The sequence below is a fragment of the Gopherus evgoodei genome, chromosome 12 (genome assembly GCF_007399415.2).
Source record: "Gopherus evgoodei ecotype Sinaloan lineage chromosome 12, rGopEvg1_v1.p, whole genome shotgun sequence".
In the NCBI taxonomy this organism is placed as follows: domain Eukaryota; kingdom Metazoa; phylum Chordata; order Testudines; family Testudinidae; genus Gopherus; species Gopherus evgoodei.
The window spans coordinates 6,031,383-6,045,725 of NC_044333.1; the positions used below are offsets into that span (position 1 = coordinate 6,031,383).

Here is a 14,343-nt window from a genome sequence, read left to right on the forward strand (position 1 = left end):
AGTGTCTGCTGCCGCTGCTCCCCCCTCTCCCTGCCTCCTGCCTTTCACCAAAGACTTTTACAATGGGAGTGGGACAGGCTGAACCCTGAACGCACAAGAATGTTCACCTGTTGGCATCCGCTTCTTGCTCCAGGAGATTCAAAGTCCATTTCACCAGCGCATGGGAATTAAACAACTCCTGCTTCTGATCGGCCCATAATGCCAGCCTCCATCGCCCACCTATTAAATTATCACGCAAGCACCATGGTGCTTTCTCCCATGCTGCCCCTCACACACAGCTCCCTGTAAACATCCACAAAGCTACCTTGTTCGTCTCCTTCACATCCCTCCTTAAAACTCTCCTTTGCCATGATGCCTACAAAAAACTTGACAATTGTTAGTCCACTGGTGTGCTGAGACCTCAGGCTGTCATGCTGATCAATGCTGCCTCATTGTTCCCTTGTACGTCCTTATCTGTCTGGTTTCTGCATCTACCTGCTGTCGCTTGCCTTATATTTGATTGTCAGCTTCTTGTTCTATGTTTGTGCAGCACCTAGCGCCGGGGGAGGGGGCCTGGTCTCTGGGGAGGCCTCCTAGGCAGTGCAAATAATGCATCATCATCATCATGACTCAGAAGATGAGCAGGATGGCTGGATGTAAGCAGGCTAGTAATTTTAATGTCACTGCCTCCCCTACTAAGAGGGGATGAGGAGACCATGTTACTGACCCAGTGATTCACATTACTCCAAGGGTGTATATCTCTCCTGCAGCATTGCCTGAAGATCTGATCTACTTAGTTAGGTTTCTTTTACCAGATTATATATCAGGAGTAAGATAGGATCTTGGTTAGTTCAGTTCTGCTAGTTAATTTAACCCAGACAGAACTCCAAATTCAGCGTGGGAGTGCAAAATTCTTCATTTGCGGGGAGTGGAGTAATAGATGAATGAATCATCTGCATAAAGAGGAAGTTACTCGAAACTGACAGGGTATGATGAGTCTTCTGTGAGAGACTATGCTATGAAATACCTGGTTTCTGACACATGAAAAGGTCACAGGTGAATTCCGTCTCTGTGAATTCCATCATGTGTTTTGAAGGGACTGGACATCTTTTTTTTAGGATGCGGAGGAGGGGTTTTGCTTTCTCTTCCCCCTGAAAGTTCAGAATCGTTTTCTCCAAAGCCCTTGTGTGTTCGAGGGCAGTTAGTTTCTTGCCTCGCCATGCAATCTCTCTTTAGGTTTTAGTGCTGACATTTTTTCCTGCTATTGTTGCAGCGTTAAAATACAGGTGGCGTGTCCAGTGCCCAGTGCTGCGTGTTCTCCGCTCGCTTCAGTAGCTTCAGTGTGAAGTTAAGGGGCCCTTCCCCCACCTTGTTTTCTCTAGTTACCAGGGACTGTCCATCTGGTATTTAGGCTACCAGCATTTCCTTGTGAATAGCAGAGTTGGTAGGGTGCGCTAATTGGGAGCCATTGCTTCGGTCTGACTGCAATGGATGATAGCACTCAGCGCCAGGATTTGCACTCAGCTGCTGTATGGATCCCCGCTGTAGAAATGTGAAGGTAGGATTAGGTTTATTTTTCAAACTTAATCACTCAATAATGTGCTGCCTACGTGGCCTGAAGTTTGTCTCGCTGCTGGGCATTGTTAATGTGCTGCCTGAGAGCTGCACTGCTATTGTCACAGGGAAATTCAAACCAGACCCAAAACAAATTAGAAGCCAAGTGCTGTACGGAAACAATTCCTAGTGTAACTAATTGCTCTAAGTTAGCAGAGATGCAGGGTTTTCTTTGTCTGTATATGGGCTGCTTTGTTGTGATGGTCACATATAAGCCTGGATAACATGCCAGTGTTTTCAGTCTAACGTTGTTTGTTCATGGCATCGTTGAGAACTATTAAAGTGGGGTGCAATCTCCAGCCAGCAGGTCTGATTGGGTTGGGTTTTCCATATTGCAAAATGTGACAAAGGACACTTTGCTGTTGTGACTAGACAAATGCTAGTGGTTGTCCAGGTGTTGTGTGGATTTTAGAGGGAATGGGTTTGAATGACCGGGATTTTTAATACAAAGAATCATTCTCGGAGTAAATGCAGAGTGCTTTCTCTGGCAGATTGTTTGCTGGGGACAGAAAGGAGAGAGACATTTTCTTTGGCTTTCGCTCTATTGTGTGCTCCGTCGCTCTGAAAGCTTGCACTGTGAGTATTGTCTTTGCAGAGAATGACAATCTGTGGGTCCCAGCTCTCCTGAGTTCAGTGCCTTGGCAGCTGACTGCTGCAGATAAATACACTGCAGGACCCCACTGTAGGAGGAGCCGAGGCCAGCTTCAAAAAACCTCTACGGGTTACACTTTAGATAAAAACTGGGCAGGTGCTTGGCCAGTCAATGCTGCATGTAGCGTTCAGGAGGGATCTCCTAGGATCTCTGCTGCTGCACTATCGGCAGGATGGGTCGCATCAGTGCAGTGCAGGAGCAGAGATCCAAGGAAAGGCCTCCTGTACCCTACACGCAGCCCTGAACTGAGCCATGGCAAGCCCTTGCCCAATTTCTATGTAAAGCACCAAAGCACCTGCCTGCCAGCAGCGTTTTTTCAAACTCCCACCTGAAGTGCTGATTGTCAGTTACATTGCGGTCGTGGCTGGAGGCCCCAACCAGACTGAAGCCTCATTGTGCTGTTTGCTATGTAGCCATCTAGTAAGAGACAGTCCCTGCCCCAGAGAGCTTGCAGGGGGTACGACCAGACAGGTGTAGCAAGTACCCTGAGTGGCGAGGGTAATAGTCCTTGCAGACAGTAGCAATGTGCAGGGGCCAAGGATGGTTTGGTTGTTTGAAATCAGTAGCAGTATTCCCAGCTCACTCCCTGCCTGCCCATTCCTCCATTTCCCAACGCAGAAAAATCACAGGGGACTTAGCATCGGACATGCCAGAGCCACAGGGGCCTGGGACTTACAATAGCTTTTTGTTGCCAACCTCCTTGGCACTGGTCACTAGTGCAAGGTGCTTAGACACAAGACCACCAGTAGACTCTCAGCCTATGCTTCATTCTCAGCGGAGACGCAGACGGTCCTTCGTGGCTTCCTGGAAGGAGAATTCCTGGGTTTCTGCTGTCGCCTTCTCTGATCTTCCCTGTATGGTCATTTGCTGTTGCTTCAGAGGTGCAGATGCATGACCCTTCAGCATCAGCCTCGCTGCTTCCTGGGATGGAAGGTTCTCCCGGGCTTGGGAGCAGTATACATTCTTCCTCTCTGCAGAGGGAGCCTGAGTGGTTGATGTGCCTCTATCTCCCACTCCAGACACTTCCTTACTCATGTTGGAGGTTTGCACCAGGGTTGAATTTAGGGCAGGTGACTGCATGGGGTGCCAGGCTTGGGGGGTGCCAGACTTGGGGTTCTGTTTTTGTTCTTAGCAACAAAAGGGAAAATAGAATGTATTGATCGTACAATTTTGAATGGGCCGGGCAAAATCGAGGATATGACGCACAGGCGCCAACTTTCATCAGTGCTGGTGGGTGCTCGCGCCCAGCCCCAGTCCTGCCCTTACTATGCCCCCTCTCTGCCCCTATTGGACCCCTCCCCAAATCCCTGCCCTGGCCCCGCCTCCTCCCCCAAGCGTGCTGCATTCCCCCTCCTCCCTCCCAGTCTTGCCACGCAAAACAGCTGTTTCACGGCGCAAGCGTTGGGAGGGAGGGTGGGGGAAGAAGCAGGACTCGGCGGCACACTCGGGGGAGGCGGCGGAGCGGAGGCAGAAGTGAGATGGAGCAGGGGGGCCGGGCAGGGAGCTGCTGGTGGGTGCTAAATACCCACCAATTTTTCCCCATGGGTGCTCCAGCCCCTGTGGGTGCTCCAGCCCCTGGAGCACCCACAGAGTCGGTGCCTATGATATGACGTTTCCAATAAATGAGCAAAAGCGACACTTCTCAAAGTCACGCTGCGAAAGATGTCATTTGCAGTAAGATTTGTTGATGATGAGGATGGCTGTGTCCAAGTATCTGTTTATCTGTTTCCGGTCTGGGGACAACTCTGCTGGAAAAGGCCTACCAGGACTGTTTATGAACGGTTTGAATGAGAATAAAATAAATCTTCAGGACTCCTGTGGCCAAGGCTACGACAACGGTGTGAACATTACGGGAAGAAACAGTGGCATCCAAGCAAGGATCCTTGTGCTGAATCCAAGAGCTTTTTTCGTGCATTATGGCTGCCATTCCCTCAACCTGGTTGTGTCAGATGTGACATCTTCTTCAAATTCAGTATCTTTCTTTGGAGCACTGCAAAGGATACATATCCTGATTTCAGCATCAACTATCATGTGGAAGATCTTCACGAACAATGTTACAAAACTGACTGTGAAGCCCCACTAAGTAACTCTCACTGGGAGAGCTGCATTGACAGTGTAAGGCCAGTGAGGTACCAAGTGACTGAGGTTTATGACACCCTGATGGAATTGGCGCAGTTGAGTAAAGCCGAGGCCGGAATCCAACATGAGGCACAAAACCTGGCAAACCAGATCACTGACTTCAAATTTCTGGTCTCAGTTGTGGTTTGGCACGATATCCTGTTCCAAGTAAACATTGTTAGCAAGGCACTACAAACTCAGTCAATGAACATTGTGACTGCTACTGTTTTGATGAGAAGCTGCCTTGATTTCGTTGTGGCCTACAGAGACAACAGATTTGGAGATGCCATCACTGCTGCCAAAGAAACGGCAGAAAACTTAGAAGTTGAGCCTGTCTTCAAGGAAACTTGCATTCACTGGAAGAAGAGACAATTTGGGTTCAAGGGCAGTGATGAGGTGATGGGTAGCTCCGAAGAAAAATTCAAGAGGGAGGTTTTTTGCTCTCTTGTTGACACGGTTTGAGTGACCACTGAAGAAAGGCTTAGACAAATGAAGCACCACAAAAAGACCTGGGAGTTTTTGTATGCCTTTTGTAAGCTGCCAGGACAGGAAAACACTCTTAAAAATTGTGCAGACCTTCACTGGATGCTGACATATGGGGAATGTTTGGATGTCAATGATAAAAAACTATGTTGAATTGGACATCTGTCACATTTTGCCACATGGGATGCACTCTCCACTCCAAGTTCTCCATTCATGATCCAGGGCTGAAAGACACTTTTCTTGATGTGCGGATAGCTTTGAGGTTTCTGCTTACGCTGCTGGTCACAGTCGTAAGTGGTGAACGCAGATTTTCAAAGCTCAGGCTCATTAAAACATATCTTTGATCAACGATGGCTGATGAGAGACTGACATCGCTTGCTATTTTATCACTTGCAAATTCCATTGGCCATTCTTTGGATCTCTCTGACACATTGCTTCAATTCACGAGGGCAGAGGCAAGAAAAGCCACCTTTTGAACGTAAAGACTAGGGTTAAAATTCTAAGGCCATCACCTACTGTAATACCATTTTATACTGATCCACCCAGTGTTGGTGCAAAGTTCAATTTCTTGATGTTAGTACATTTCAGTTATTCTTAAAAATTAAAAAGTTTCTATAAGCTTAGAGGAAACTTTGTTTTTATTTGCTTATATATGGCATGAATAAATACAGATTTACAGATCCTAGCGTGCACATTTATAATATTATATGACAGGGATAAATCATGCATGCAAATCACCATCAAAGTCGTGAAATGGGGTACAAATGTAATAAAAAATAAAGTATTGAAAGTTTAACAAATGGATGGTGAGGCGCCAAAGATGCTCTTCGCCTGGGGCGCCATTTGGTCTAGGGCCGGCCCTGGTTTACACACTCTTCTCCCTTTGGCTTCTCCTTCTCCTTGGGGATTACGCGTGATGCCCCCTCAACACCCTTACAGTCCTTACTGCTCTTTGATTCTTGACCTATTGTGTGTGGTGGCAGCCCTTGTACCTAGAGCCTATTGTAGTTAGTCCGTAGGTGAAAAACGCCAAGCACCCTGAGCGCTAAGGAGAAACCAACTATTGCAGTGGTTCTCAAACTCTTTTTTTCACAGACCACTTGAAAACTGCTGAGGGTCTCGGCGGACCGTTTAGTGCACCTTCCTAATGTTGTTTGTACCATTAGCTAAGGATTGTAAAGCACTTTGGATGAAAGCGCTATATAAAAAAACCTTAATAATAATAAACGTTTTTGTTCTACAACTAAAAGCACGCAACTCGTATTTTAATATCAATAGTCTTACCTTTCTAATACAATGGATGTGCCCTCTCTCCCCCGCCACAGCAGCCACCGAGCCCTGCACCTCCCAAATTCCCCCCACCCAGAGGCATCTCTAGGGATTTTGCCGCCTCAAGCACGGCAGGCAGGCTGCCTCTGGTGGTTTGCCTGCGGAGGGTCCGCTGGTCCAGCGGCTTCGGACCGAAACCGCGGGACCAGCGGACCCTCCACAGGCAAGCCACCAGAGGCAGTCTGCCTGCCACCCTTGCAGCGCCAGCAGAGCGCCCCCCGTGGCTTGCCGCCCCAAGCATGTGCTTGGCATGCTGGGGCCTGGAGCCACCCCTGCCCCTGCCCCCTCTTCTCACCCCACTTCCCCCTCCTACCAACCCCCTATTTCCCCCAAAACCACCACCTCACCTTACATGTGTGTCTTCTCCAGGGTCCAGGCACCTAATTAGTGGAGTCATGCCTGCGCATCCCAGGCATGCACCTTAGAGGGAACTATTCATGGACCACCTGAATGGAGCTCACAGACCACGGGTCTTCCACCGCCACAGTTTGAGAACCTCTGAACTATTGGGTTCATTTTCTCCAAAAGGCACATCTCCTCCTTCAGCTCCCCCATATTACGGCCTTTCACGTATGGAGAGAGGAGGAAGGAGTGGTAGAAGAACAGGGGTCTACCAGTCCATCCTTTTCTTAACTCCATCCCCAGATAACAGAATGCCCATCTCTTGCTCCTTCACTCCTTGTGCCTTTAAGCAATTCCAGGAGATGTGTCCTGCTTTTCTGAAGGGTTATTGGTCCCTGTGACTACAATCCATGAGCAATCTCTTCTATGTGTTACAGATTTTAAGGAAGAAAAGATTCTTGATCTCCTGATTAGTGAAGGGCTTTGAACCTGAGTGAAAAGTGCTGCTCGCACCAGAGGTTGTGTCTGCAGTGCTGAGTAGAGATCTGAACGCCACCCACTGATTGTGGGTTGGGAGTGTTCTCCTGTCACCCTTTACGTGGGCAGCCCTTTAACGTTAATGTGATGGGTGCTGTAGAAATCCCTGAGACACAAATTCCAGGTAGCTTCTCTTCCTGAATGTGTACCAATCCACACTCATACTGTAGACAGCAGTGACAATATCCTGGTAATTTATTGATTAGGGAGCAGTAAATCTACCTTCTCTCTGAGGATGTGCTGCGCCTTTCTGAGGGATATTTTCTGAGGCTCTCCCTAATGGGATGGATGGTCACTGCAAACTCTGCTTTGCCCTGGTCCCTTGGTGTAGGACAGGTCTGGCACTGACACCTAAATTCCATTGTGGCATGGGTAGGCTCTGTGGAGGGAGGACGGTTATGATCCTTTTGATAACGAGTTTCAGGAAAGGCCTCTCTATGGTTTAACCCTAATTAGATCACAAAAGACGGCAGTTTCTTTCCTTGCTGACCCCAGAGTTAATTCCTTGGGCATGATTTGAGAATGTCAGTAGCATCCAACTCCTCCACCACACACAGACCTGCATCTTTGTACTGTGCTAGCTGTTTGTTAGCTTCTGGAGAAATGAAGCCAGAGCCCCAACCCTCTCTCTGTCTCTGTCTCTGTCTCTTACACACACACACACACATACACACACACACGAAGCCTGGAGCCCCTCCCACCCAGTGACTGAAGCCCAGAACCCCAATCCCCCTCCACCCTCTCCACACACCTCAGTGCACCCCAGAATGGGAGGTCAGCTGGGAGCTTCTCTGTCCTGCACCCCGGGGCCGTTTCCCAGCCCGGCTGTACATGAGCTGACTCATGAAATTAAAGGTGAGCAAAGGCCTGAGTCAGCAAAGCCCATGGAAGAGCTGGTGTGTACATTGTTCACTTGGGTGCTGGGCGGTGCTCTCCTCTCCTTGTCCTTGTTCTGCGGCTGGAAAGTGCAGTTGGGAAGATGACGTGACCTGGAAAAGCCGCAGTGGCCGTTTAGCCATCCACTGTGGGGAGGATGGAAGGCAGAGGCCATTGTGCAGGGGACAAAGCTGCATTATTAACTCGCCTGTCACAGGCACTGGGGACTTGAATTGCCATCAAGATTTACAATCCTTTCTAAGTTCCTCTTGGGCTGTTAGCTTTTCCTGGCTCCTTTCTGCCATTGCGCAGGAACCTGCCAGCAACAACAGGGGCCGCTGCCTCGCCCCAGGGCGTGGACCAGCGAATATAGTTACGTGTCACATGGGGGACAACATGGACCAAGCTCTGCTGCTGCCAGCTGGTCGCCCCATCCTGCCCTCACCTTCCTGGAGATTAGGTATCACTGCCACAGTACAGAACAACCCTGGTTCCAACGCACTGACAACCCTGCATCTTCCCCTATTTCCATCCCCCCCATAGATAGACACCCCCCCACGCCAGCAGACACTTCTTCCCCACCAAGCTGTGTTCTTTAAAAGCCTGCTGCCAGGGGTCAGGGAGGAGTCAGGACAGTCGAACTGGACGGACTGTCACTGTGCTAGGCAGGTCAGCGCAGGGCTGCTGCTGTGTCTGCAGGCTTTGGTTGTTGTCCTTGTAGATCTGACAACATTTGTTCTGGAGCAGCTGCTGCGGTTTCTGAAGTAGCTTCTAGCTTTGCATGTGTAGTGAGACTGGCTGGGCACACTCCATGTAACTGCAGCTCGAAAGAACGGTAGTTAAAGGACTGAGGAGGCTCCCCAACCCTTGCATCTGTCTCTGGAGTGGCTCTGTTCTGTCTCTTGCCCCCACAGATATGGCCCTGTGCACTGGCATTCAGTTACCATACAGATCACAGAGCTGAGCGTACGTTCCTCCTCCATGGCCTCATAACACCTAGGGCATGTTCTCCCCCTCTGCTTCAACATCCCTCGTATAAGGGGCACCTCTGGCGTTTTCCTCTTTGTGTGGAGGAATCTTGTGTTCTCTGTGTGGAGACAGTTTCTGCTCCACAGTTGCTTTCCAGTTGTTGCCTCTCGGTTGCTGGCACTTGGCTATATTGGTTCACCCCACTGAGCACAGCAGTGAATCAGGGCTATTAACAATACAGACTGTTACCATAGAACCACAGAATCATAGAATATCAGGGTCGGAAGGGACCTCAGGAGGTCATCTAATCCAACCCCCTGCTCAAAGCAGGACCAATTCCCAACTAAATCATCCCAGCCAGGGCTTTGTCAAGCCTGACCTTAAAAACTTCTAAGGATGGAGATTCCACCACCGCCCTAGGTGACCCATCCCAGTGCTTCACCACCCTCCTAGTGAAATAGTGTTTCCTAATATCCAACCTAGACCTCCCCCACTGCAACTTGAGACCATTACTCCTTGTTCTGTCACCTGCTACCACTGAGAACAGTCGAGATCCATCCTCTTTGGAACTCCTTTTCAGGTAGTTGAAAGCAGCTATCAAATCCCCCCTCACTCTTCTCTTCTGCAGACCAAATAATCCCAGTTCCCTCAGCCTCTCCTCGTAAATCAGGTGCTCCAGCCCCCTAATGATTTTTGTTGCCCTCCGCTGGACTCTCTCCAATTTTTCCACATCCTTCTTGTAGTGTGGGGCCCAAAACTGGACACAGTAATCCAGATGAGGCCTCACCAGTGCCGAATAGAGGGGAATGATCATGTCCCTCGATCTGCTGGCAATGCCCCTACTTATACAGCCCAAAATGCTGTTAGCCTTCATGGCAACAAGGGCACGCTGTCAACTCATATCCAGCTTCTTGTCCACTGTAATCCCTAGGTCCTTTTCTGCCAAATGCTTCTGCTTTAGTGATTCTCCAGTGCTCAGCAAAGAGTCCAGTACCTGTACTGCCTACACTATTCCCATATAGTGTTGTCCTCCTCGGCAGAGAGGCAGCAGATGTTGGGGCTTTGCAGGTCCGCTTCCCAGTGGAGGAGAAAGCAGTGACATAGGCTTTGGGCAGCCTGTACATGTAACTCATTGTATTTACACACCTTCACTAGTCCTGGAACAGAGGTGGTCACTCAGCACATGGAGAACAGACTCCTCGGACCAAGAACTACCTCTCTTCAAACCAAAACGAAAACCAGCACAGCAGGTCTTCCCAAGCCTTACATTTGCTTGCACACTAAGGCCATGCCTACACTGAGAGCTTGATGTGTGATTCCCGGCTTGCAGACGCACAATTGCACTAGCTCAGTTTAAATAGCAGGGTAGTCGCAGTATCCCGGTTGACAGTAGCTGTGCAATGGCTTGGTCATGCCAAGTAGACACCCCCAGGATTTGGGTGAGGTTGTACTCAGCTCAGCTAAGGTGTGCCCCTGTTGTTGCTGCCCGTATGACCAAGCTACACTGCCATTTATATTCACACCAGCCTTCACTGAGCTGGCAGAAGTGTACATAAGCTGGGATCACTCCCCTAGCTCCTAGTGTGGACGTAGACTGTTTAACTGCGCCCCCTGGTGACACCTGCCATAAGAGCATGCACAGCTGTGGCACTCAAACTTTGCTTATCTAGGACTCACGTTGGAAACTTGCCAGGAGTCTGAGGGGCAAGCTAATTTTCATAAAATAGAGCAGATTGAAGCTACTGCCATAACATGGCCAGAGAACTTCCCTGAAATAGTTCCTGTGTGAACTACAGCAGATCCTTTAGAAAAATATGCAAAATTGATTTTAAAGTGGCCAGTGATGAAGGATCCAGCACAACCTTTGATAATTTGTCCCAACTGTTGATTACGCTCACTACTAAGGGTATGTCTACACTACCTGGATCGGCGGGTAGTGATCAACCTATCAGGGATCGATGTATCGTGTCTCGTCTAGACGCAATACATCGATCCCTGAACGCGCTCCCTGTCGACTCCAGAACTCCACCGGGGTGATAGGTAGAAGCAGAGTCGACGAGGGAGCGGTGGCCATCGATCCCGCACTGCGAGGACGTGACTTAAGTCGATCTAAGATACATCGACTTCAGCTATGCTATTGTCGTGGCTGAAGTTGCGTATCTTAGATCAATCCCCCGCATACACACACCCTCCCCAGTGTAGACCAGGCCTTGTACAGCTTATTGTCCCGTCTAATTCTGCCAGGCTTGGGCTTGTTGAAAAACTGTGGCTGCAGTAACTATTCACAGAAATTGGACATTTCAATTGGGAGTTCTTGGAGTGTGACCGTCTTGTTACTGCTCCTCTGGGCAGTGCTCGAGTACAGCGGGCTCTGATTCTTGTCAGTCACTCCACACCACTCCTGCAATACAATTGTAACTTCTACCAGTACCAGGATGTTTGAAGAGTCTGGTTTAGGCAGCTGTGTGTGGATTAATTCTTACTAACCTCATGCTGTAGCATCCATGTACAGTAAAGGCGGTGTTATCTGGCACTTTACCAACCAGAAAGCTCTAGAATTGGCATTTCTGATTTCCCTTAAAAGTCCAGTTGGTGCGGGGCCAGCAGGCTCCCTACGTGGGTCTGCATGGCTTCCCAGAAGCGGCGACCTATCCTTGCTGCTCCTAGGTGGAGGAATGGCCATGGGGACTCCCTGTACTGCCTCCGTCTCACCCTGAGTGCTGGCTCTACAGCTCCCATTGGCTGGGAACTGCAGCTCCATTGGCTGGGAACTGCAGCTCCCATTGGCTGGGAACTGCAGCTCTCATTGGCTGGGAACTGCAGCCAATGCGAGCTGTGGGAGCGGCACCTGGGGGTGGAGGCAATGTGCAGAGCTGCCTGGCCTTGCTTCTGCCTAGGAGTAGCAGGAACACGTCGCCACTTCCCAGGAGCCACCTGAGGTAAGTGCTGCCTGGATCCAGCACCCCAAAACCCCTCCCGCACCCCAACCCCCTGCCCTGAGCCCTGTCCCACACCCAAACTCTTTCCCTCTTTGTTAACCAGAATTTTTGACTAACAGGTCACAAGCCATGGTGTTGGGAGCTGGCCTGGCTGCGTTAGGGGCCATGGTTGGGGGAAGGGTCAGGCCAGGGCGGCTAAGGGGCCATGATGGCAGGGGAGGGTCGGGGCTGGCTGGGTTAGAGGCCGTGGCCGTAGGGGAGGGTCAGGCCTGGGCGGGTTAGGGGCCATGATGGCAGGGGAGGGTCGGGGCTGGCTGAGTTAGGGGCCCTGGCGATAGGGGAGGGTCAGGCCTGGGTGGGTTAGGGGCTATGATGGCAGGGGAGGATCGGGGCTGGCTGAGTTAGGGGCCATGGCAGCAGGGGAGGGTCAGACCTGGGTGAGTTAGGGGCCATGATGGCAGAGGAGGGTCAGGGCTGGCCTTTGTCTCAGCCCCCTGCCAGTCCGAGCAGCCTGCAGTGCCCTGGGAGCTCTCCTCTCAGGCTGGGGGAAGGGGTCCTCCTCCCTCATGTGCTATGCACTCCCTGCCCAGGAGGGGGAATGGCTGTTGTGTCTGCAGAGTACCAGGTGCACCTGCCTAGCCTGCAGCTTCCCACTGCCCTTGTGGAGCTGAACTCAGCAATCCTCTCCATCGTAGCCAGCTCCCCTCTAGAGGATCTTGAGAGGAGGGGCAGGCCTGACCCCCAGCCTGTGAGCTGAGCTCTGGGGCAGGTCAGTGCCCAATTCCAGTGCACACTGCAGACCTCTCCCCCTAAACCCTTTGAAACCCTCCCAAAGAGGAGCAGGCGTCTGGGCAGGGCTTGACCCACTGTCCTACTGCCAGTGCCCCTGGAGAGGGAAGGTGTCCTCCATGGTGTTACTGGCAGTGCACACACCCCAGTCTCACAGCAGAGCTAGAGAAGGAGCAACAGTCTAATTCCCAACAAAAACTGCTGCTTGCTACTGACCCCCCCGACCTCAGTTAATGGGGGTGAATTGAAATGCTGGATGCAAGTAGCAGGTAAGCTCCAGGGCTGTGCACCTCACAGGCCCACCGAGGGCTGAAAACTGCTGTGGTGCTGCTCACAGCCTGCCCCTCCTAGCGTGCGCACTGGGGAAGACGGACAGGCCATCTCAAGCGCTGCCTGTGCCGGGGACTGTCCCTGCTGCAGGGTGGAGCAGTGACAGAGTAGCCAGCACAGCTGGAGCCCATTCCATAAAGAGCCTTTTGATTTGCGGAGTTGTTAAGCCCCATTGACAATGGCAGCCCCTCTGGCTCGCGCACTTGGCCTGCACACTGACCCTTTTCTCTTGGGCTGCACTTGGGCACTGAGCATGGGGTTTATCCTTTCAGAGCATACTGATTGGCTGTTTTCCTTGTCATTGCTCCCTGCAGGCGTATGAGTGGGCGCTGGAGGGGATGCGACACCTAGCCTGCATCAGCATGGAGGACTGCAGCTCCCCAGAGCACTGTGCAGCAGTGATCAAGTGTTTGGAAAGCTACAAGGGACAGCACCCGGAAATCAGCGATGCCAAATTCCAGGAGATGAAAGAGCTGGCCTGTGAGCTGAAGAGCGACAAAGGGCTGAAGCAGTGGAAATTTGCATGGTCCAAGTGCCAGGAGACAAAAGTGGTCTTTGAGAAGAAGCTAGAAGCTGCCCTGAGAACACGAAGGTCTCTGCTCTCTGAGCAGAAACCAGGTGAGGGGGAGCACTCCCGGTGTGGTGGTGAGAGCAGCCGGCTATCCCACAGGAGGCACTCGGAGGGAGCCATCCCTGGGCTGCTTTCAGACAGGAGTCACAACGTGTCCCATTTCTACAGCAGGCCAAACCGTTCTCCTGCTTGGACCAGGGAAAAAACTCTCTCACCATCCCTAAGCAGCTCCAGAGATGTCAATGCTGGGGAAGAATTGACCTCCCACACTGCTCCTAGCATGAGTCCCTACTTGAGCAGGGTTTCTCTTGGTACAGTGGCCTGCGAGGCTCCATGCGACATGCCTGAGGACAAGCCAAACCTGGAGAGTATTTTAGAAATTCTTGAGGCGAATTCATCCTGCTCAACTGCGTCAGCCTCCAGGAGACCACCGTCCAAGAGGGTGCTGAAAAAGGCCCAAAGCTTTGATCTTCCCTGCACTGAGAACCTGCGGTCCAGCTGCCAGAGGACTCTGAGCGAGCCGGCCAGGTACGGCAACACGGGAGTCTTCATTAAGGGGCTGGAAGTGAGCAGCACGGAGCTTGCGGACAGGACTCACACGGCACGGCAGCAAGCTGCTCACAGCTGGGCTGCGCACTGCCTGCCAGAGGAGCAGAGCAGCTACGGCTCCACACCAGAGGCCAAGAGCCGGGGCAGGTAGGTGACTTCTTCTCGCAGCCCATGTGCAGGGGCCAGGCAGGCTGCGAGGGGATGGTTCTCACTGTGTCTGCTAAGGTGCAAAGCAGCACTCCTGGTGACACGGTACCAAGTGCTCT

At 51.3% G+C, this 14,343-nt stretch overlaps 1 protein-coding gene across 1 annotated transcript in view; it reads left to right on the forward strand.

Moving 5' to 3' along the window:
- The window catches only part of PLEKHG4 (pleckstrin homology and RhoGEF domain containing G4), a 165,706-nt gene that overhangs the window by 134,407 nt on the left and 16,956 nt on the right, over positions 1-14,343 (forward strand). The window contains exon 14 of the mRNA XM_030581850.1: positions 13,272-14,224. Coding sequence (XP_030437710.1) covers positions 13,272-14,224 — 953 coding nt within the window. The remainder of the gene's footprint in view (positions 1-13,271; positions 14,225-14,343) is intronic.